This window comes from Stegostoma tigrinum, chromosome 47, assembly GCF_030684315.1.
Source record: "Stegostoma tigrinum isolate sSteTig4 chromosome 47, sSteTig4.hap1, whole genome shotgun sequence".
NCBI lineage: Eukaryota > Metazoa > Chordata > Chondrichthyes > Orectolobiformes > Stegostomatidae > Stegostoma > Stegostoma tigrinum.
The window spans coordinates 3,471,976-3,496,997 of NC_081400.1; the positions used below are offsets into that span (position 1 = coordinate 3,471,976).

At 47.0% G+C, this 25,022-nt stretch overlaps 1 protein-coding gene across 1 annotated transcript; it reads left to right on the forward strand.

The window, feature by feature from the left end:
- The first annotated feature begins 417 nt into the window (after window positions 1-417).
- LOC125449803 (immunoglobulin lambda-1 light chain-like) lies at window positions 418-4,459 on the forward strand. The gene is made up of 3 exons (XM_048525716.1): window positions 418-552; window positions 660-1,019; window positions 3,841-4,459. The coding sequence occupies exons 1-3, from the start codon at window positions 504-506 to the stop codon at window positions 4,161-4,163; spliced, it is 732 nt and encodes a 243-aa protein (XP_048381673.1). The 5' UTR covers window positions 418-503; the 3' UTR covers window positions 4,164-4,459.
- Window positions 4,460-25,022: the final 20,563 nt, after the last annotated feature.

The window sequence follows — 25,022 nt, forward strand, 5'->3', positions numbered from 1 at the left end:
CGTTATGGTGGAGCAAGTGGAAACAGGGGACTGAGTTAAAAACAAAAAACTGAAGTTTCTGGAAAAGCTCAGCAGGTCTGGTAGCATCTGTGAAGAATAATCAGAGCTAACACTTTGGGTCCGGTGATCCTTCCTCAGAACTGGATCATACATATTCGTCTTGAATGGCAGACAAGGCTCGATGGGCTGAATAGCCTCCGTCTGACACTACTTGCTGTGCTCCAATGAACACAAAGACCATTCGAACATTAAACATGCACAAACCTGAAAATTCAGTCTGTGGATAACGATGCAGGAAGCCAGAAATAGATCGGTGAAAACCCGGAGTGTCGATTTGCCTGCTCTCTGCCCCTTCATTTACATTCCAGTGAATAAATAGAGCTAGACGACCCTCTCTCGTTTACCGAGCCTGGGTGCAGGGTGGATCCCGGTAGTTTACAACAAACAGTTCGACTGAGGACAACACCTGGGCAGTTGGCTGTTTTACCACATTCTCCAAGGAAATGTTTTCCATGGTGCATCTACTGTGGGCCCTGCTGCTCCATGTAACAGGTCAGAAATTGCTCTGGGTTAATGTCTGCCCATTAAACACTGGGCGATGCTCTTTCACAGCCGCTGGCAAAGTCACTCAAAGTGTGTCCGTGTTTCTTTCATTGTAGGTACCTTGGCCGTTCCTGTCCTCATTCAGAGTCCAATGTCTGACCCAGTCTCCGCCGGCCAGACCACCCAGTTGAACTGTGCGATGCAGAACGGGAAAGTGGGCAGCTACTACGTGTACTGGTACCGACAGAAACCCGGAGAGGCCCCGGTGTGGGTGATTGAGCATCAGCCTGATGGTAATATATACAGGGGCACCGGTTTCACTGACCGTTTCCAACCTTCTCGAGACTCCATCAGTAACAGTTTCATCTTAACCATCGGAAACCTGGTCTCCAGTGACTCCGCCGTCTATTACTGTGCTATGTGGGATAGCTCAGCAAGTGATATCTTCGGAGGTGGAACTGCCCTGACCGTTCGGAGTAAGTGATCCTCTTTTCTCTTTCTCTGTCATTCATACCAGTTCAACTTTTGGAGTAAGTGATCCTCTTTTCTCTTTCTCTGTCATTCATACCAGTTCAACTTTTGTCCAACCAGAGTCGATTTTGTTCTCTGGATTCACAATTTAACAGATTCTGCAACAAATCCAACCCAGACGCACAAGTCAGAGTGTTACATCAATAATTTTCTCACTCACTCACGCAGGTCAGAATATGATTTATCTTAATAATTTTCTCACAGATTCGTACAGGTCAGTATGGTTTATAGATATTAACCATTCTCTCGCTCTTTCATGGACACCAACAGACCAGTGTGTTATTGATCTTAAACATTCTCTGGCAGATGCATGCAGAACTGAGTCTTATTTTCATCACATATGTCAGACAGATTATTGTAATGATTTTTCTCTCACTCATACATGTCAGTGTTCCTTTAATAATTCCGTCTCCCTCACAGGCACACGCGGTTCAGAGTGTTATTCATCTTATTTATTCACTCTCTTCCTATCCGTCTCTCTCACACACAAAGGTCAGAGACATGTTACTGGCCCTCTCTCTCCCGCACACAGGCCAGTGTGTTTTATATATATTAGTAATTCCCTTTCTCTGTCTCCCTGTCTCTCACACACAGGTCAGCGTGTTATTTATATTCATAATTCTCTCACACACAAACAGACACAGGTCAGACATTATATCAATAATCCTCCACACATCGAGGTCAATGTTACATTTATAATTCTATCTCTCAGAAACACACAAACATCACAGATTACAACAATAACTCTCTCTAATAAACAGATCTGAGTGTTATTTACATGAACAATTCTCTCTCAAAATCGGACAATTATCAGATAGATGATATCAATAATTCTCTCACCGATACACATGTCAGGGTTCATTAAATTCTTTTCTTTCAAACATTGATAGGTACCTGATACATTAATTCTCTCTCACAAAAACTCACAGGCAATTTAATGTTTATAATTCGCCCTCTCTGTAACACACAGATCGGTTAGCAAATCATTTACATTAGCAATTCTGTCTGTCACAAACACACAGGTTAAAGATTCTGACAATAATTATCTCGTAGACACACTCATCAGTTTTACATTGATAATTCTCTCTCTCACAAAGACACACAGGTCACAGTGTTAATTCCACTAATAATTTTCTATCTCCCTACATTTGCCTCTCCTTCTCTCTCTTAGAAACACACACACGGAGGTGAAGTGCTCCTGAGGTTCGAAATTATTTCTCTCTCCCTCTTTCATACTCTCTCACAAACACAGGTCAGTGTTGACATCAATAATTCTGTCTCACACAAGTCAGACAGGTCTTCTTCCGATTTCTCTCAAACACAGCTCAGCGTCTTACATATGTTAATAATTATCTCTCACATAGGCCTGGGTGTTATGTATGTATTCATAATTATCTCATACCCACAGTTCAAATTGATAGATCAATGATTCTTGCCCGCTGTATTTACACACACAATGTGACATTGATCATTCCATCTCACACAAACATGTAGCAGTTAGAGTGTCATTTCGATCAATAAATCTGTCTCTCGAACATGCACGTGCGCACACACACACATACACACACACATAATAGATACACACACACACACACACACACACACACACACACACACACACACACACACACACACACACACACACACACAAACACACACTTGCATGTCAGTCCGAGAAATAATGCTTCTCTCTTTCAAAAGCGCAGAGGTCAACGTTTTACTTTTATTCATTATTCTCTCACACATTCTCTCTCACTCACAAACAAAGACACAGCTCGAAAATTAAATCTACACTTCTGTCACAGCAAGTCGTTTGTTTTCTTAATAATTGTCTGTCTTACTCAAATACACCAGTTAGATTGTCATCCCTGTTAGTAATTATCTCTCTATTCATTCATGGGATGAGGGATTCACTGGCGAGGCAGCACTTACTGCCGATCACTAATTGCCCTGAGGAGAGCTAAGAGTCAACCACATTGCTGTGGTCTGGAGTCACGTGTTGGCCAGATCAGGTAAGATGGCAGTTTCCTTTCCTTAAGGACATGAGTGAGGCAGATGGGTTTTTCTAACAATCAACAATGGATTCACAGTCATTATTAGGTTCTTAATTCCAGATATGTATTGACTTCCAATTCCATCATCTGCTGTGGTGGGATTCGAACCAGGGTCTCCAGGACTTTATCTGGGCCCTTGGATTAACAGCTCAGTCATAAAAACATTAGGCCATTTCCTCCCCTCATATTCATGCACAAACACACAGATCAGAGTTTGCATCAATAATTCTTTCTCACATACACAAGTCAGATTGTGAATCTCAACATTTCATTCACACACTGGCCACACTGTTCTATTTATAAATAATTCTCTCTCGCACGCAGGTCAGGCAGTTGGATTAATTACTCCCACACTCTCTGTCTCGCGCTCTCACACACTTGCACACACGGACACCACACATGAACACACAAACCCATGCAAATGTCAGAGAGCTGTATAAATACTTCACTCACTCACTGTCACAGACACTGACAGGTCAGATTGTCACAGAAATTAATAATTCTCACATGCATAGGTTTGGCAGATAATCACACACAAGCATATATGTAAATACTGTTCTGTCTTACATGCAGGTCAGATAGTTACATTGACACATTTCTACCTTTCTGAGTCTTCTATCTATTAGTAATTCTCCATCACGCACACAGGTGAGAATGTTTCTCTTCATACATCCCATCATCTCTCTACCTCTCTCTCTTTCCCCACACACAGGTAGTGATGATCGGAAACCATCCGTACTTCTGCTCCCACCTTCCCCAGAACAAATCGACACGGGATCAGCCACTCTGTCCTGTCTGGTGAGTCGCTTTAAGCCTGGCCTCGTGCAGGTCCTCTGGAGCGTGGATGGGAAAGAGACAGACAGTGGAGTGACCACAAGTGCCGTGTCCCCAGATAGTGATCAAAGCTACAGCCTGAGCAGTTACCTGACAGTCACGGCCACTGACTGGAAGAAAGGTTCCAGATATTCCTGCAGTGTGAGGCACGGATCACTGACCTCGCCTCTCCTCAACACCATCAGCTCCAGCGACTGTTAGTTCTGAGGCATAAAATGCAAGTGTCAGTCACTGTGTGTGATGCGGCATTATGTTGTTTGCTTTTGTTTCGCAATGTAACTTTTGCAGTAATGTCAGCATTTGGTGTACAACCCGATCATTGAGGGACGTGAGGAGGGAGTGAAATGATTGTTCTGATTGGGGAGCAGTGATTTCCTGCTGCAATCGAATTCATGGGTAGAACGGAGAGCAATCTCCCCTTCTGAATAATGAACAAGATGCATTTGTGAACTTTGTGTAAACACAGCTCTGATTAAATACGAAATGTTACCAAGAAATGACGGTTCATTATCATTGAACACCGAGAACAACTCTGAGGGTCTTGACAATGGATAGTTTACACCTGTGACAATAATACACAGAATTGCATTAAATGATGGTATGGGAATGTACATCATTAAAGTTCACCTGAATCACTTTCTTTAGGTGACAAGATCCCGATTCTACCCCACTCCCAGTGGGAACAAGTCTCCAACACTCCCCCACTCCCCTCAGAGCTAGAGACACCATCATCTCCTGCGTCTCCCATCTGAAGGAGTCGCATGATCTCTATACCTGAGGTAGCTTCTCCTGGTTTCCTGTCTGAATTTAATGGATCTGGTTTTGTTGGCTAAAGAAATGGAATGTTCCATTCCATCCAATCCTCAGAATTTTCAAAACTGCAAACACACAATATCCCTCAGCCCCCTTTTCTAGAGAGAATTGTAACAGGTTGGTCAGTGTCTCTTGATGAATCCAACCTCCCAGTTCAGTCATTAATCTTGTCGAAGATAACACCTTTTCGATTGCCTCTGTAATTTTGAAAGAATTGGGTGCCCTGGAATTTAATCCTTAGTGCAGCCTAATTAAAAAGAGTGGTAGCGGGTTTATCGTGTAAAATACACGCTGTCAGGTGCAGCAGATTGAGTGTCATGAACAGGTAATCTGCAGAGAGGTTTCTATGCCAGCCTTGTTTCACATTCCAGCACTTTATGTGTTCATATACAAACACACACAAGCAGGGGACATTTATTCCACCATGCGTACAAACTGCTTCATACCAACAACACGTGCCTGAGTGAGACTTTTGCCTCTCCACTCCCCACTTCGACCACGGCTCTGCACTAACTCTGCGTCTGAGTGACAGACAAAAAGCTTTCGTTGCGGGTAGAGAGCCTTTGCCGTGTCCTACCTCAGTCAGACTGACCTATACTTCCTCAGGGAAACTTCTTTAGGATATAGGCAGAGGCCGTCGGAGGAGACTGTTCCCACTGGGGAGAGAGCTCATAACTGGACTGGTGTGGGTAGTGGGAGTAAGAATTGTCGTGTATTTTTTTCTAGCCAAGAGAGTCGTCATGATGTAGCCCCCAGGAATGTAGAAGGAGATGGGATAGGCGCTTACGATGCGTGGATAGAGCAGGTAGAACATAGAACATTACTGCACAGTACAGGCACTTCGGCCCTCGATGTTGTGCCGACCTGTCATACCGATCTCAAGCCCATCTAACCCACACTATTCCATGTACATCCATATGCTTGTCCAATGATGACTTAAATCTACTTAAAGTTGGCGAATCTACTACCATTGCAGGCAATGCCTTCCATTCCCTTACTCATCTCTGAGTAAAGAAACTGCCTCTGACATCTGTCCTATATCGTTCACCCCTCAATTTAAAGCTATGCCCCCTCGTGGCTCGCCGTCACCATCCTCGGAAAAAGGCGTTCCCTCTCCATCCTATCTAACCCCCTGATTATTTTATATGTCTCAATTAATTCACCTCTCAACCTTCTTCTCTATAATGAACACAGCCTCAAGTCCCTTAGCCTTTCCTCGTAAGACCTTCCCTCCATACCAGGCAACATCCGAGTAAATCTCCTCTACACCCTTTCCAAAACTTCCACATCCTTCTTATAATGCGGTGACCAGAACTGTACACAATACTCCAAGTGCGGCTGCACCAGAGTTTTGTACAGCTTCAGCAGAACCTCTTGGTTCCGGAACTTGATCCCTCTGTTAATAAAAGCTAAAACACTGTATGCCTTCTTAACAGCCCTGTCAACCTGGCAACTTTCAAGGATCTGTGTACATGGAAACCGAGATCTCTCTGCTCATCTACACTACTAAGAATCTTACCATTCGCCCAGTGGCCTTCCGGTTACTCCTACCAAAGTGCATCACCTCACACTTGTCTGCATTAAACTCCATTTGCCACCTCTCAGCCCAGCTCTGCACTTTATCTATGTCTCTCTGCAACCTACAGCATCCTTCGTCACTATCCATAACTCCACTCCAGATGGTGCTGTTTTGGGGGATGTTCACAATGTAGGTGTGTGGGCTCTGCTGGGCTAGATCTCGGCTTGAGTCAGAATTTTATTTATTAGCAGAATGTGGATGTGTCAGCTCTGTGTGTTTTCATGTTCAAACATTGGATTCATCCAAGCACCATCAGTGTTCACGTGGATTTGGGGACCAATGTCAGTACTCACCCTTATTCACACCCACCTCCTCCCACACCCGGAATCTCTGTTAAATTCCAAGAAGTAGCCGTTGAATGTTTGCAGACATGCGGCTGAGAAATCCTCGCTAGCAATGCAGTCTCTGATGAAGATATTTTTAAAAAGCTGTTTCAATCAAAAGCATCAAGCTTTCTTCTAGTTACATAGGATTACACGCATATGCCCGACATCTACTTATTCAAACCTACAGACACATGCACACCCACAGACTCACGCACAAACACACACACACACACACACACACACACACACACACACACACACACACACACACACAGTCTTCTTTTACCACGTAATTCCCTCTCTCCCAATATCACACACTTTCTATTTAATGCAACCCCACTCTCACACACAAGTGCGCAAACACCAACAGGCACATATTCACACACCCCCGCAAGTTCGCTCTCTCATCCATGCACCCAGATGTATTCCCCGGTCTAATGCCCTCTCTCTGCCCTAACAGGTCCTCTCTCCCTTTCTTATAGACACACTGTCTCCATTACACATACCCTCTTTCACACACTCACTCACATGCATGCAAATTTTTTCTCTTAACTATGCTCCCTAAACATACCCTTTCTTGATCACACTCTCTCTCTCTCATGTTCCAGCTCTCTCACACTTTCCCTGAACAAACAGACCCATATACACACAAACTTGCACACGAACGCTCGCACAAGTAGAATTTCAATTCACAATTATTCAGGACTTTGTCTATATTACACATGAGCATAATAATTCTGGGGTTAAATGATTTGCAATTTAACCCCACTGATAAGAGACAAGACATGTTTTACGAGGAGAGAGTTCTGACCTGCACACTTCAGTATTTAGACAAATGAGAGAAGAACTAATTGATTAGATTCGAATACCTACAGTCTGTAAACTGGCCCTTCGGCCCAACAAGTCAACACCGCCTCTTGAAGCATCCCACCCAGACACATCTCCCTATAACCCACACACCCCTCAATACTATGGGAAATTTAGCATGGCCAATCCACCTAGCCTGCACATCTTTGGACTGTGGGAGGGAACTAGAGCACCTGGAGTAAACCCACGCAGACGTGGGGAGAATGTGCAAACTCCACACAGAGTGTGGAATCGAACCCAGGTCCCTGGAGGATTGAGGCTGCAGTGCTAACCACTGAGCCACCATGCTGCCCACAAACCGTGGATTGCTAAAGTAAATGTAGAGAAGATGTTCCCTCATGTTGGAAGATCTAGACACAGAGAACACTGTTTCACGACAAGAGGTTATAGATCTAAAAGAGAGATGAGGAGGAATGATTCCTCTCCAAAGGGTGTGAATCTGAGAAGAGCAATGGGCGCCAGGTCACTGAGTAACTTTGAGGAGATGATAGATTTTTCATAAAGAACGTGTTAAAGGGGTTTATCCAGAGCGGGCAGGAGAGTAGAGTTGTGATCAAACATGGTGGTATTTCATGGTGGAAAGGGATAGAAGGGCTGACTGGCTTGCTCCTGTCTGAGATGTCATGCTGTAATAAGAAAAACTGTAAGGAGTCACTAACATCGCAAAGTATGAGTGTCTTTAAGCAGAACAGAAACTGCTGAGATTGCACAGTGGACGAATATCTGGTGGCATGGCATCAGTCTTCACAATTTAACTAGGAATTTCTGGGGCCAGATGACAGTACAACATCGGAATGTCTCCTGCTTCCTTCAGAAGGCAAGAAAAATGATGACTGCAAACGTCAACTTCACTCTGTTCACAAGAAAATGAAAGTGCTTTGAGCATGTTCAGATTAGATACGTTCTCACTATATGATAGAGCCGACTCAGAGGCCTAGATGGCCTACTTCTGCCCGTACGTCTGTTCATCCTTCTCGATCAAACCTGCATGAAACTGGGAGTTTAAAGTTCTGGTCAAGTGTAGTTTGGGATGAAAAGTTAAAGTTACTCAGAATGTATCCTGAGACAATGGGAATGCTAGTTTGAAGAAAACAAAATGAAATAATTAACTGAAGCATTCAAGAAAATGTTGGAGGTGAACTGAGTTTCATTCTGTGTTAGGAAGCTGAAGAGAAAATTGGAGGCAATATCCAGGGAACACAACATTGCACTGACTGTGACCACAGCTGTCTTCTTCCTGCTTATGGGCTGTGAAATTGTGGGACTTGCCGATGTGGATCCTGATCACTTTCAGGTCTGGGGACGGCGTCAGAGCAATTTCACCTGTTGCTGCTGTCACCGACAGAGCTTTCTGTATATGTCCAGCACTGCAACCACACGGATAAGTTGGATTGCCAGGTGGGGTGGGGATAAGATGGGGAGGGTGTGGTGGGCAGAGAGCAGAGAATCCATTCACAATGTTTGTTGTATTCATTTTTGTGGAAATTACCTGACTTGAGTTTGACAGAAATGTGGTGCACTGGAAAAAAATAGCAACATGCAGAGACGATGCCTGCTCATGGATACAGAGCCCAGGTTTGACCTTTGCTGAAGGTGAGCAGCATTCTCATCCGTACCGCCCGGTGGCGCTGTGAGTGATATATATAGTCATCCCAATCGGTAGGCGGGACTGTAACTGAAATATTTTCTCATCCCTGCCGCTGGGGGGCCTGTTGCTGTTGTGTCTGTTATCAACACATTCTCATCGCTGCCGATAGGTGCCGATTTGTTACTGGAGTTCTTTTTGAACTGAAACAGATTTTGTTGATCTGACTGATTTCTGTCACATTTACCTCGATACTGGAAAATGTTTTGTTTTTCATGAATGACAGCCAAAGCATATCGTACAAAGTGCATTACAGTAATAGAACAGAGTGAATAATACAATGCTATGATTGCAGAGAAATGCTACAAAGAGCGATATCAACTTTAATTTAATAACTTAAGAGGTCCATGCAGAAGTCCAAAAACAGCAAGATAGAATCAGTTTCTGAATCTATTAGTGTGAGAGCTGCAGGTTTTGTATCTTTTGCCTAATGTGAGAGGCAGGGAGAGGTTATAACTTGTTCGTGAGGGGATTTTGATTATGTTGGCTGCCTTCCCGAGGCATACCTGGAGCCATTGGATGTAATGTTGGCAGGAATGATGTTCTGGGTTGTGTTCACACAGTCTGCGGTTTTCTACAGTCCTGGGCAGAGCAGTTGCAATAAAAAGCCATGATTGATCCCAACAGAATGCACTCTCTGGTGCATCTATAAAACTTGGTAAGCGCCTTTACGAACTTGCAGAATTTCCTGATTTTCCTGAGGAAGTAGAGGCGTTGGTGTGCTTTCTTGATATTAGTATCAACGTGAGTGGACCAAGACTGATTGTCATTCATCATCATTTTGAGGAATTCAACACTCTCAATCATATCCACCTTAGCACAATTGATGTAGAACAATGCACTGAAAAGTATTTTGCCTTAACAGTACGGTGTCATTTTGTGTTAATAAAACAAGAGAATTAAATTATATTAATAGAGGTCATCGTTTGTACAAGCGGCTGTCAATCAGTTACAAGGCATCTGTAAGGTCTCTGCAAGATGTTCTGTCCTTCTGGAGTCCCTGGTCGAAGTGCTGCAATGATAAAACTACCAAGTATTCACACTTCAGGCATCCAACCATATGTTTGTGCTACGGACACAATCTCTGCCTCAGCGATATGGCACTACTGCCAGGATTCCCTGCTCTGGACATCACCATCACCAGGAATTCCAGCTCAGATGCGGAACTGAATACTTTCCTACAGTCCCTGCATGTGCTCAAGTTCTCGCTCTCATAACCATGTGAGTGATATATATTTTCAAACAAATGGATGGAGCAACTCTGACTGACATATATCATCAACCCTGCTGCCTGATCTGGCAGCATCCATCAGGAGAAATCAAAGTTAACGTTTTGGGTCGAGTGACCCGTTGTCAGAACTGGGACATCGTCTGTCAGGCCACCTTCAGAGGGATCATCAACTGCATTTGCACTAAATACATGAACAGTTTTGATGAGGCATCAACTTTCCTGGTCTTTGGAGTTACTTGTTTGCACACTAGAAAATCTGCATTCCCATACAGAAGGACCATAAGTCCTCCTATTCCTTCCCAATTTCCTCCCCCAGTGGGATTGACGGGCAAATTGTTCAAGTCCGGACACTCGTCATTCCTACCACTTGGTGGCACTTTGATACGTACTTATCCATTGCTGCACTGAACTGACTGGCTTTAACCCCAGAGATAATGGGAACTGCAGATGCTGCAGAATTCCAAGATAATAAAATGTGAGGCTGGGTGAACACAGCAGGCCAAGCAGCATCTCAGGAGCACAAAAGCTGACGTTTCGGGCCTAGACCCTTCATCAGAGGACTCTGATGAAGGGTCTAGGCCCGAAACGTCAGCTTTTGTGCTCCCGAGATGCTGCTTGGCCTGCTGTGTTCATCCAGCCTCACATTTTATTATCTTGGCTTTAACCCCTGCAAGTGTTATTGTCTGTCGTTAGATGGAGCTACCAGGTCTACATTCCTGCAGATCCCTGGGCATTGCCAAACTGTATAACTCGCCTGCCTTCTGCTGCAACAGCGTGAACACGAAACTTCAACATGTCGCTCCCGTTTCGTTGTCGTTCACGCTTCCCCCACTGCCATTCTCTATCCGTCCCTCTCACCCGCGTTCTCTGACTCTGACTTGACACTTCTCCCCCTGTGCTTTGTCTCTCACTGATATTCTGGCACAAATTCCCCTTGCTCACTGACATTCTCCCTCTGCCACACTCTTTTCCCTTAATTCCATCTCCCATTGGCAACTCTCACTCTCTCTCCATCACTCTCCATCTCTCTCCCTCCCCACTCTCCGTTACCACTTCTATTCTTCCCTGTCTCTGGATGTGAGTTTGCTCGCTGAGCTGGAAGGTTAGTTTTCAGACGTTTCGTCACCATTCTAGGTAACATCATCAGTGAGCCTCTGACAAAGTGCTGGTGTAATGTCCCGCTTTCTATTTATCTGGTTAGGGTTCCTTGGGTTGGTGATGTCATTTCCTGCGTTGGTGATGTCATTTACAGATGAAATGACATCACCAACCCAAGGAAACCCAACCAGATAAATAGAAAACGAGACATAACACCAGCGCTTCATCGGAGGCTCACTGATGATGTTACCTAGAATGGTGACAAAACATCTGGGAACAAACCTTCAAGCTCAGTGAACCAGCTTACATCTGGAACAAAATAAAGACCCACTCTTCTGTGGACCGAGAGGAGGAGGGCGCTGTGTTGGAGGTGGAAGGAAGACGTCGGGTTGGCTGTGCACCCTTGCAACCAGTGGATCTTAATGCTGGGTTCAGGGGAGCAGCCAACCTGCAATGATGGCTGCGGCAAGTGCTCGTGCCCCAGGTCGGGGGGTCCGGAACACCATCCGTGCTTCATTGAAGAAGGTGGATGAAGGTGCACCTGTGGACCACACCTTCTTCATGAAGAGGGTCCTGTTGGACTGTTGTGGGATCGCTGCTGCGGACATTTATTGCCTGCAGGATTTCACCGGAGGAGGTTTTTACGATGTGACCTTCAGGAGTGCCAAGCTTTGTGAGCGCTTCCTGGAGGTTTTCAAGGAGAAAGGAGGTGAGGGCCCCGTCTCTGTATTGACCGCTGTCCCGCTGTTTGTGCCAGCGCAGAGGAGCCGTATGGTGACTGTACACATGTACAACCCGCATGTGCCAGCAGTTGATGTCTTGACCTTCCTTGGAAGGTACGTGAAGGTGGAAGGGGACCTAACTGACATCATGGACCCATTCGGGATCTGGACCAGTAAGAGGCAGGTCAAGATGACGCTGAGGATGGGCGCGGACGGGAGCATTGTACACCCACCGTCAAGCTTCGAGATCGGCGGGAGCAAGGGCTACCTGACCTACGCAGGGCAACCTAACGTCTGCCATGCCTGTGGTAGGTCAGGTCACGTGGCGGCCAACTGCAGGGAGGAGGGACACCTTGCAAAGGATTGCCCACAAGAAAAAAGCTGCAACCTTTGCAGGGAAGCGGGCCACCTCTATAGGGCATGCCCGAAGCGGGGAACCTCCTACGCCCAGGTCGCTGGCAGGGGCAATGCGGAGAGGAGAGGAAGGCACCAGGGCCCTGCAAGGACACCAATAATGTGCAGGAGGGCCAAGTCGTGCAGGAGGGCCCAGCCCCTCAGGATGGGCCCGAGGCCAGCAAAGCACCCCTCCAGGCTCCACTCCCCCCACGAATACCCCAGAGTCGATGGAGGCGGCGACAGGCGACCCAGGGGGGTGAACAACGGTCCAGAAAGCGAGGAGGAAGGCGCGTCGGCGGGCACAGGAACCACAACCATCAGGCGGGAAGAGGCAGCTGCAGGGGGGCTATAAGAGCTCCCCTGACAAGGGAGATTCGGAGAGGGCCCGCCCAAAGCAGAAGTTAAAGATCTCAAGGGAGAAGAAAAGCAGCACAATGCTTCCAGGTGACGGGAGGCGTCCTGAGGCTCCCTCCAACACCCAGTCACATGCCGCTGGGGCCCTGGAGGGCCCCCCAGAACTTCCAGGCAAGAAGGAGGAAACAGCGTGTTCCCAGCCTGACCCAGAGCCGGACTCTCCTGCCTCCGTACCCCCGGGGGGAATGCCACCTGGAAGGCAGCACGGATGGTTTCCTGAGCATGGAGAGCGTCCAGCAGTTAGCCTGGGCAATGGGCATGAAGGGACAGATGGAGGGGCTGGGCCTTGGACTTGGGGAGGGTACTGCGTCACTACCCACAATGGGGGTACGAGTTGAGAGCATTAATGTGCGCAGCGTCAAGTCCACTGCAAGATGTGTGTCCATTTGGCCTACCTGACCACCGTCAAGGCGGACCTCCTGTTTCTGCAGGAGTGCGGGATACCACACCTCAGCAGGTACGGGAAATGGTCCGGCGTCTGGACCTGTGGACCTTCGATCTGGTCGGAGGTAACGACTGTCACTCCTCGGGCCTGGCTATTCTGCTGCGGGGTTGCAACTTCACCATCTCTCAAGTTCAGGAGGTGGTGGGGGGGCACCTCCTTGTGGCTGATGTCACCAACATGAACGGTCCCCTGAGGCTGATCAACGTGTACACCCCAGCGGTACAGAGTGAGCAGTTGGCCGTCCTGCAGCGGCTTCCACCCCTGCTGGCTATGTCCAGGCCGGTCATCCGAGGCGGACACTTCAACTACATCATTGATGCAGGTGGAAGATCCGGCGTGGTGACAGCGGGTGGGGGGAGTCAATTGGACGTCACGTCCAGATTCCTGATGGGCACGGTGAAGGACGCCAAGCTGCTCGACGTCTTCAGCACCCCTGCAGACGGAGCGCAGCGGAGGTACACCTGGTCGCGGCCAGACGGGTCTATTCGCTCAAGGATAGACTTCCTGTTTGTGTCACGGGCGTTCTCAGTCAGGTCCACCGGCGTTGAGCCGGTGTTCTTCTCTGACCACTGCCTCCTGCTGGCTGGCTGTCACTTACAGGACGACCAGCCGGCTGGCAAGAGGACGTGGAAGCTCACAACGACTCTGTTGACCCCAGAGAACGTCGAGGAGCTTAAGACGGAGTACGCCGGTTGGACAACCGTGAAACCCCTCTTTGAGTCTCCGGGCGACTGGTGGGAGACGGTGAAGGAGAACATCAAGAGGTTCTTTGTCCTCAAGGGTGTTCAGAAGGCGAGAGAGAGGCGGGGAAAGCTGTCACGACTCCAGAAAAGGGTGCAGAACCTGCTCCTCCGTGGAGCAGGATGAGACGTGCTCGCGTTTCTTCTTTCAGAATGTGCACAAAGAGAGCTTTGTGCTTAGCTGGCTGAAGGAGGACGACGGCTTGGTGACGTCGTGTCGGCCCAACATTTTGAGGATCAGCAGATCCTTCTATGCCGGACTGTATGACACAAAGCCCATGGTCAGCACGGCCTCTGAGTCATTCCTGTCGTCTATCACAGAGGTCTTAGATGACAGCACAAGGGAGTGGCTGGACCAGCCGATATCCCTGGATGAGCTGACCAGAGCCCTCAAGTCCTTGGAGAGGAATAAGACTTCCGGGAGAGACGGCTTACCGGTCGAGCTGTATTCCATTCTGTGGGACCTGGTCGGCCAGGACCTGCTGGAGGTGTACGATGGTGCGCTTCGGGCAGGGGAAATGTGCAAGTCCATGAGGAAGGACATCATCACCCTCATTTACAAGAGGAAGGGGGAGAGGGAAGAAATTAAGAATTGGCGTTCCATTTCACTATTGAACGTGGACTACAAAATCCTGGCCAAGGTCATAGCCAACCGGGTCATGTCTGTCCTGGAGTCGGTGATTCACCCTGACCAAACCTGTGCTGTGCCGGCCAGGAAGATCACTGACAGCCTCGCGCTCATCAGGGATACGATCGCTTACGTGCAGGACAGGCAGGTGGACACCTGCCTCATCAGCCTGGACCAGGAGAAGGCCTTCGACAGGGTCTGTCATGCTTACATGAGGGACGTCCTCTCCAAATTGCAGTTCGGGGAGGGCATCCGCAATTGGATCCGTCTGCTCTACACCAACATCGTTAGCGCAGTCTCGATCAATCGGTGGGAATTGGACAGTTTCCCCGTCAGATCTGGAGTCAGGCAGGGCTGCCCGCTCTCTCTTGCCTTGTTCGTGTGCTGTGTGGAGCCCTTCGCCGCATCCATCAGGAAGGACATGAGCCTGAACGGCATGGCTATCCCAGGCAGCGGAGGCCTTCAGGTCAAGACCTCCCTGTACATGGACGATGTCACCGTCTTCTGCACCGATCGTCGGTCGGTGAGTAGGCTGTTGGACATCTGCGGCCAGTTTGAAGTGGCCTTGGGTGCCAAAGTCAATAGGGGTAAGAGCGAGGCCATGTTCTTCGGGAACTGGGACAACCGCTCCTTCATCCTCTTCACCATCAGGACAGACTACCTGAAGGTGCTGGGTGTTTGGTTTGGTGGAGTTGGGGCGTGCACTAAGACTTGGGAGGAGCGTATCACCAAATTGAAGCAGAAGCTGGGCAGGTGGACGCTCCAGTCCCTCTCCATCGCGGGTGAGAACCTGGTTGCCAGGTGTGAGAGGCTTTCGGTACTGTTGTATGTGGCGCAGGCCTGGCCTATTCCCTGGACCTGCGCTGCTGCGGTCACCCGGGCAATCTTCCACTTCATTTGGGGGTCGAGGATGGACCGGGTCCACAGGGACACCATGTACAAAGACCTGGAAAATGGGGGAAAGGGCGTACTGAACGCCACCCTCCCCTGACGGCTACCTTTGTGTGCTGCTGCATCAAGCTGTGCGTAGATCCTCAGTACGCAAACACCAAGTGTCACTACTTACTGAGGTTCTACCTGTCCCCGGTGTTGTGAAGGATGGGCCTGGCTTCGTTGCCGCGGAACGCTCCGAGTAGTTGGACCGTTCCGTACCACCTGTCCTTCGTAGAGAAATTTTTGAAAGGAAACACCTTTGACCACAAGGCCGTCAGGTAGTTGTCAGCATGTAGTATCGTCGAGACCCTTTAGGAAAAGGAGAGGGTGAATCCTGTCGTGTGGTTCCCCATGCAGTCTGCCAACGTCATTTGGTAGAATGCCTCATGGCCAGAGCTTTCAAACAAGCACAAGGACATTGCTTGGCTGGCGGTGAGAGGGGCTCTGCCAGTGAGATCCTTTATGCATGCCCGGAATCTCTGCGCCACCACACGCTGCCCTCGAGGCGGCTGCGGGGGGGACGAGACTGTCAATCGCCTCCTTCTGGAGTGTGCCTATGCGCAGGAGGTCTGGAGGGGGATGCAGTTTGTCGACGTTCGTCCCGAGCAGCTCCGTGACGTGGGACTCCGTGCTCTATGGGCTGTTTCCCGGGATGCACACTGAGACCAACATCAACTGCGCCTGGAGGACCATCAATGTGGTGAAAGACGCTCTTTGGTCTGCCTGCAACTTGCTGGTCTGCCAGCTGAAAGAACTGACCCCGACTGAGTGTTGCAGACTGGCGCACTCCAAGGTCCAGGACTACGTGCTGAGGGATGCACTAAAGCTTGGGGCAGCCGCCGCCAAGGCGCGGTAGGGAAAGACCATGGTATGAAACCCCTCGTACAGAACAGAAAAAAGGGCCCTATCTGGTAACTGGGCCCAGCTGGCACCTTCCCCAACCGGCCAGGGGGCCAACGGGGACTGTGCGGGGAGATGACTGCCGGGGTATTTTCTTTGCTTTGTTTTTTTTCTTCTTTGTTTGTTTTTTTTTTCCTTTGGTTGGTGTATGTACCCCCTGGGTAACCCGAAGCGGCCTGCATGACTGGGTAGGTGTATAAATATGTTTTATTTTTTGTACATCTTATGAATAAAGTATATTTTTTCAAATTAAAAAAAGGTAACGAAACTCTGAAAACTAACCTTCCTGCTCAGCGAGCAAACTCACATCCAGAACCTTAACCTGAGCTACAAGTCTTCTCAAAACTCGCTTCCCTGTTTCTCTATCTTTGTCTCACTCCCTCTCTCACACACATTCTCTTATCATCGATCACTGTCATTCATCTCTTTCCCTCCCTCTATTTTGTTCCCTCTGTACCCTATCTCTCTCCCACCTTTATCCAAACCACTAGCTTGTCTCAGATATCTCTCCATCACTCTCTCTCTCGGAGCCTCCTTGTCCCTATCACTCTCTTTCTCTCAAATCCCTCCTCTCAATCTTTGCCTCTCTCTATCTGGCTTGCTGCAGTCCTACTCTCCTTTAGTTCCAAATATCTCCATCACTCACAAGATGTCTCTTCCCCCCTTCCATCCCAATCATTCCATGTTCCTTTCTTTCCATCTCTCACACTCCTCCTTGTCCAGTCACTCCATCCAACCGCCTCTGTCACAGTCTGATTCTCTCTTAAGCACAGTCTCTGTCTCACCCTCTTCCACCTTGCACTTGGACCCTTCCTTTCTATCTCACTGCGTTTCGGTGACTGCATTCTTCTAATATTCCATTGTCTGGCGTCATCTTCGTACTTTTCTTCTTGCACAGATGTGAAAACTGACGCACATTTCAACCGGTGTCGCCATCAGACTCAAGTCACTGCCCTCATGACTTACATTTTGGGGTCTGTTGTACTGAGTGAGTGCAGCACCCCCAGAGGTGTCTTCTGATTGGCCCTGGGAATGAAGTTTCAAATCAGCCATAATCAACTGAGGAAGGAAGGACAAAATGTAGCCCAAGGTGGAGGAATATTTTCAGTATGTCTAATGTGTCTTGGGAACCAATATCCCCGGTTTGACCTTAGGAACTGCAGTTGGCTTCACACGAATATTAATGTACTTGCAAAGCTGAGGTGAAGGAGCTTTGCTGATGCACACTCTGGTTTAAATCCCAACACTGGTTTAGTCAATCTCTTGATCAGTAAATCTGGAGTTTCATCTACTTCACGGTAATTGTGGTAACTGCCGTTGAATGTTACCCAAAAAAAAATCAAAGATTTCACAAATGGGGGAAATTAAGCTACCCTCATTTCCCCGGTCTCAACCTCCACATGACGCCAGACCCAGACAGCGGTGGGAGGAAGGGGGCAACTCAGATGTACCCTCGGAGGAAGCCAAGTGTCAATTAGGCATCGGCAGCGATGCTGGGCCCAGCTATGGAAGTGCATTCAAAGAATGAAGTGGAGTGGGAATAAATTCTGTCAGTAGGACCTTTCTGTGCTGCCATGTTCCCCCTGCCCACCCCCCGCCCTGCACCTTCCGTTATCATTGGTCTTGGTGCACCCACTGGCAATCTGTCTCTCTCTCACTTTGTTACTTTCCAGGCCAGTTAATGGAATGATCGATTTATTTTTAGATAATAAATACTTCAAGGCAGAACGTGGAGATATGACTTGAAGGAATGATCAGATTGAATACTGAACAGGTTTCCTTCTGCTTCAGGTTCCTGCATCATGCTCCTTGTCGCTCTCTGTTTTTTGTTCTATCTCATGGATTTGGAAGGGGCCTGTGAAATGAGGCTGGATGATGCGTTCTTTGTCTGTGTTCATCCCCCGCTGAAAGTTCTTCTGGTATCGTAAATGAACGGTGCGTAATGCTGACTGTGTGTGTACTGACAATGTGTACATGTCCAAGAGCGAACTTCAGCTGGCTTGTCTGGGAGAGTTTTTACGTGGAGGAGTTCTCATGTTACCATGACAGAGATAGTGAGTCTGTATCATCCTTTCCACCTCATTGTAATCCTTTTTTATTCAACAGTTCACGTTCCCCTTTACTTGGCATTCTCCTTTCTTCCAAGTACACAAAATCTCTCTCAGTTTTCCTCCCTCCCATCCGCACACAGTAATCTCACACTAGACTGAAAATATGTCAGCAATTCAGCTGTGGGTTCCATTACGGTGTAAGCTGAAACTGGTCTCTGTCTCTCTCTCTCTCTCTCTCTCTCTGCTACGCTGCAGTCTGCGTGGCAAAATTACAGTTTGGTCATGTCGCTATTTCAGGCAGCAAGCATGAGCAGTCTGTTCAACTGCTACAGATGCCATTCTATGGCCTTACTCTACCCTCTGCCCTTTTGTTGGCCAGTTGTTGTGTCTTGGATGACAAAGTGTATACAATTTTTTTTCAGATACCGGAATGTGGTTAATTCACGACTCAACTTCAACAATTTACTTAGATATGAACATTTATTAAATAATAACAAAACATGAAAAAGAAAGGCTAAAGAAAGTAAGATGGCTCACGGAAGATAGAACATAGAACAGTGCAGCACAGTCCTGTACAGCAGCTCTGCCTTTGTGGACTCCTTGACGGACAGTCTGGAGTCTTCGCTCCATTCCTGTTACCTTTTGCATTCCCGGTCTGAGGCGAAGAACACTGACTGGGAACAAAACACTCTCTGTTATAAAGGATAACAAACAGCAAGTATAGAAAGGGCAGAAAGTTGATTGTGCCATCTCCAACACGTACAGAAATGTTCACAGGGCTCATTCTAGGTCGTGTAGCTATTGAATATCGGAATCAATTTTAGCCTAAATCCAGACACAGTGTGCTGAGGGTTGGCATCGATATGTTTGGAAAGGTGATGAAGATATTTTGGGTTTCAGTGTGGGGTCCAAGAGCTGTTCGAGGATGGGACTCATCAACATTGCACAGTTCAAGTGCTGAGAGTCAGGGTCTCATTCATTCAGTCTAGAGGTGCTTAGGGCAGGGTGAGGGCAAGCAAGAAAGTTGAATGTGGGAGGCATCAAAATGCAGCCTGCTCCTGCTCCACCGTAAGCCAGGATGATGAAGAGACAGCTTTTAATTCCGTGTTGCTTCAGCCATTGGCAAAAGGGGAGGGAGCAATGCTGCATCATGGTGGCATTCCTGTCCGAGGCTTGTTCCCCATTCAACAGCTCCCGGGACTCAGCTACCCTGGAAGACCTCTCCAGAACGGGGATATTTATCACAACCTTCAAACCATCGATCTTTGGATTTATGACCCTTTCATTAAGGGCCAATGGTGCATTGTCTCAGACCAAGAACAAAAACTCTCCTTTACTCATGACTATGAAATGAGGGGAAATTGGATGATACCCATAGCTGGCCATTTGACCTGCTCCGTCTCTTCAAACCTGACTATTTATTAATTGACAACTTTGATGCAGGACCAATGAGTTCTCTCTTTTTTTAAACCCAGTTGTGTATAATTTAAACGTAATCATTTCTAAGGAAAAAATACAATGTTCTGGAGATTTTCATCTTTCATTAACTCACCAGGGCAGGTGCAAGAATGCCAAATTTGAAATGGAACAATAATATGCACTGAATGGAGAGCAGGATGAGTTGTATTCAATCAGATTACAATGTTGTTCCTTTGAGATTTGGTCTTCTTGAATCTAACCTGATAAATAAAACATGAAAACTGTGACAGCCACGTCTCCTTTAGCACCAAAACTGAGGTTCTGCACTGCCAAGACATTAGATTCAACAATATAGACAACTATTCAACAATATAGACAATATAGACATACTATTTAAACATGCCCATTGTCTGTTCAGGTCTTCCCCCTAGCTTAATGCTATGATGTGATATAGCATGGGCAGGAGGCAATGAATCCAAATCAGCTTTTCTATCTCTGTATTGACAACACATTAAATTTAAAAATGCAAAGACCCTCAAAACTGACACCAATGGTCCCTAACCATTTTTTTTTGAATGACCAATCCCAGACTTGGTGAATCATCAATTATCAATAATGCCAGTTTTTAATCACTTAAACAAAAAAATTAACACTGAAAAACATTATATTGCCTTTCTGAGAGGAAAACTGAAGAACAAATTAAATGGCCTGTTATAACGAAAAGTCCTTTGTTTCCAGCCCCATTCACACAAAAGACAGATTGACAAATGAACGCAGGAAAGGGTTAACTGAAAGACAGTAACAAAATTGGTCAAATTGTTTGAATTGATTTCATGGCGCTGTCGTCCCAAAGTCATCAATGATCGTTTCGTGATTGATTTGCTGAGGCCGTCAGTCTAACAGCTGGCACAGTGGTGCAGTTGCTGGCACCGCTGTCTCACATTGTCAGGGGCATGGGTTCGATTCCATGCTCAGGCAACTGCCTGTGTGGCATTAGCATGTTGTGTCTGTGTGGGTTTCCAATGCATACTCCAGTTTCCTCCTCCAGTCCAAAGATGTGCAGCTTAGATGGATTGATCATCCTAAATTGCACATTGTATTCAGAGAAGTGTAGGAGAGGTGTGTTATGTGGGAGTAGGTCTGCAACGCATACTCAGAGGCTCAGTGAGTACTTTTTGGGCCAATCGGCATGTTTCCACACTGTGGGGATTCCTTGAAAGTCTCATTTTACAATTCACTCAAATGAAGGCCGTAATAATTATGTTAGTTTAGTTTTCAACGAACTTCCAGAAGCTAATAAGGAAAGTCAGACATGGAATAGACAAATTTTCATGCTGTTCACACAATCTGAAAGCCTGAACACTCCCTGAAAGATTGGCAATCGCTTGTGCTATTTCCCACTTGTCATTTAACATCTAACATCTGCATGAGCACATGGGCTTTTGCAGGTTTGCTTGAAATAATTGACAGGTATTGATCCCTTTGCTGGCCGGTAAAATTTAGCTCCCAGGCGTGGCTTCAGGTGAAACCAATCCTTGTTTGGTCTGTTTTCCTTTCCCCAGAAGCTGCTACCACCGTCCAACAATCACCTTTAGCTCAAGCTTCATAGCTCCAATCAGAAATTGGGAAAAGATTAAAGATTAAAGTGACAAAAAGTGACCAAGCATTCTAACAGGTTGAGTCTCGCTTCCTGCTCCTTCAGTGGATTTTGCGTCCCACTGACTCTTTTGATTTCTCTTGAAGCAAACACCATTGCCAGTGCTAATACTATGAGATTATCCCGACTGTCACGCCCACCATATGATTGTTGGTGAGGCCAAAATTAAAGTAGAAAGAATGATGGCTTCACTGTTGCTGTGCAGTTCCATCTGGATACATCCCTGTGTCCACTTGAAAAAGGCACCCAGCTTGCATTGATAGACTCTGTGTGGAACGGGAAAGGTGACACTCCATATTGCTACGTGGAAGAACCAAGAGCTACCGGGTGTAACTGATGCCAAATGCAATGTGCTGCTCTTCACGACTGGTGGATTGTATCAAACAGTACATCCCTTTGTGTTTAATCAATGGGCATCATCCTGAACCAACTCAATAAATGTGGCTAAAACACAGAACCGATGGCGATGAGATTCCATAGTTGGAAGGAGCTGTCTTAATAATCCCACCTGAATTATGAATTACACGGGCAGGCAATTTAAGATTATTAGTCGCATTTGGAAAGTAGCTCCCTTATGCATGTTAGCTCCACACATATACAGAGGGGAAAATCCTGTCTTTTGAAGCCAAAACAACCATCCCTGTTTAATCTTGAAATAGCATCCACTGCCTCGTATTCATGCCTCACAGAGTGGCAGTAACGAATGATTATACGAATATTTACACATTGGATCTTGTTGTGATCACGGGGAAGGGTGGGTGGTTTCGTAGATGTTAGTGAATTTTCGATGGCAATGCCTCAGCCAGGCAGAGCTGACAGACATCCAATCATTGCCCTTTTCTGCTGTGGTATAAATTGTTGCCCCCTCTGAAATGTAGTATTATTGTGTCTTGCCCTGATGAATAATGTAAAAGATGAAAGTGATTGACAACGTTGGTTTACGTGAGATACAAAGCATTGAAAGTGACCATTCAGCCCAGATGAGACCATTCGAGTGAGGATGCTCTGATCATTGCGTGTGAGGGGCAGAATACGACTGGAATAAGGAATGTTCACAATACTCCACTAACAGACATGAATAAAAGGGGCCTATACGAGGACCATGGTCTCTCCTCTAACCTGGACATCACGAGAGGAGTTGGAAGGGAATATGATGAGGGTGTGGACCAGCTAGGCCCAGCGGAGGAAGGTAGTGGTTTATGGTAACTGGCCAAGCCTTTTCTCAGGTCGGAGCCGAAAGCTTTAAGAACATTGTGGTGGTGTTTTGAACTGTAAAGAGATTGTATGCACATCATAATGAGGAGGCGGTTGAAGCCTGCATATTGGAAACTTTAAAACTAACACAAAGTGTCAGAGGAATCACGGGTATACGCGGGCAGCGGATGTAGAGTAGAGAAGCCTCAGTCAAGGTAGGAAGAGATTGTATCTGTGGGGCAGGAGCATGCTGAAACAATGGGCCTGCCCGGAAAGTCTTGTTTCTGGATTTTTGAAAGAGTGTGGAAGCGTGCGATGCGGGGCTGGTGGACTGTTAGCTTGGAGGGAGTGTGGGGGAGGGAGATCACCACATGAAAGGAGACCAGTTTCCATCGTTGACACGATGGCCTGATGTGTCAGGGTGTGGTCATGGTCCAGGGGAAGATATGAGAAGGTATCAGAGAGCTGACACTGAGACTTTAAAATGCAGATGTCAGAATGCCAGACTGCAGCAGCACCTACCTTATTGGCAGGTTTCATTTTAAAAAAAGTCAGGGATAGATCTAAGCGTGTGGAGTGCAGATCGTTTGGAGGAGGATCGTTTGGATTTGGTGAGGGAAGCAGAGAAAATGAGGCATCCGATGTCACATGGACAGTTCTCAATGAGCAGTTCGAGGCTGGACAAACATCTATAGTTTGGGGCCCAGGTGGATGGAGAGTGATAGAACTGAGCAAAGGGGTCTATGGGATGGGAAGACAACTCCTGTCAAAAGAATGGGAATGGAGGTGAATATAGTGGAAGAAGAGCTCAATATTATGCCTTGAGCAAAATATGTTACGATGTGGATACAGAATTGTAACGCTGCAAATTTGGCAAAATATATAACGTTCAGCATCATTGAGCAGAAGGCTCGGTGGAATGATAAATACTCGACAGCGGTGGGGTTGGTGGAGGGGATGGAGTCAGCGGGAAGGGGAGGAGAGGAAGATTACAGAGGGCCATGCGTCACCCTGATTATTTGCACCTTGTGGGCCATGCTACCTGGAAGGGAAAGAAAATGTTTCATGTGCGCTTGACAAATTCGATATATGATGGACTGGAACTGCAGAGTGGTGCAGCCCTGAGCCGGTGTGCTGCGATGCTGCTGGAGAGAAATGTCAAGAGTATGCATGTGACACCGCGGGGCGCTCAGACTGGTTCTCAGGATGTGGCGAGAGCAGCTCTCTGTGGAATGTTGAATGTCATGGAGATGTCTATGATTCCTGGAGGATTCAAAGCATGAGGACTGAAGCTTTAGCTGGAATCCACATGGGATGATTCTGCGTTGGAGGCAGTCACTGGGGAATGTGATATTGCTGGGGAAACGAGTTTAGCAAATACTTGTCAAACAGGGAGAATGACACTCGTTTGAACATCGGTGGCAAGAAGAAAGATTGGAACGCAATTTCCATCAGAGAGACATGTAGAACTTCTTCAAGTTGGGAATGCCTGGAAGAGATGTGGCAGTGAGCAAAAAAGGGAATAAAGATTGAAAGAACTGCAGATGCTGTAAATAAAGAACGAAAAAAAACAGAAGTTTCTGGAAAACCTCAGCAGTTCTGGGAGCAACTGTGAAGGAAAAAAAACAGTTAACGCTTTGGGGTCAATGACCCTTCTACAGAACTGAAGGAAGCTAGCAATACGTCGGTTTATATGCAGAAGATAGGGAGTGGAATAGGTAGGGAGGAAATGACAAGGTAAAGGATAGATCCCAAACAGAGAAATGAGCAATTGGATATACAAAGGAGAAGATGCGATTTGGCTCGGAGTGTCAATAGCTAGTAATTGGGACTGGAAACATCTGAAATGTCCAAATTCATTGTCAACCAAGAATTCCCCGAGACCATTGTGGACAGGGACATCAACTGGATCTGATCCCTTATCCTGCACGTTTGCCCTGAACACATCTCTTCGGTCCATCGACAGCGAAAGGGTTCCCCTTGTCTGGACTTACTATCCCAT

Coding starts and splice junctions, on each gene's coding strand:
- LOC125449803 (XM_048525716.1), top strand. CDS start 504: ATGTTTTCCATGGTGCATCTACTGTGGGCCCTGCTGCTCCATGTAACA. Junction 553..659: donor CCTGCTGCTCCATGTAACAG/GTCAGAAATTGC, acceptor CTTTCATTGTAG/GTACCTTGGCCGTTCCTGTC. Junction 1,020..3,840: donor AACTGCCCTGACCGTTCGGA/GTAAGTGATCCT, acceptor CCCCACACACAG/GTAGTGATGATCGGAAACCA.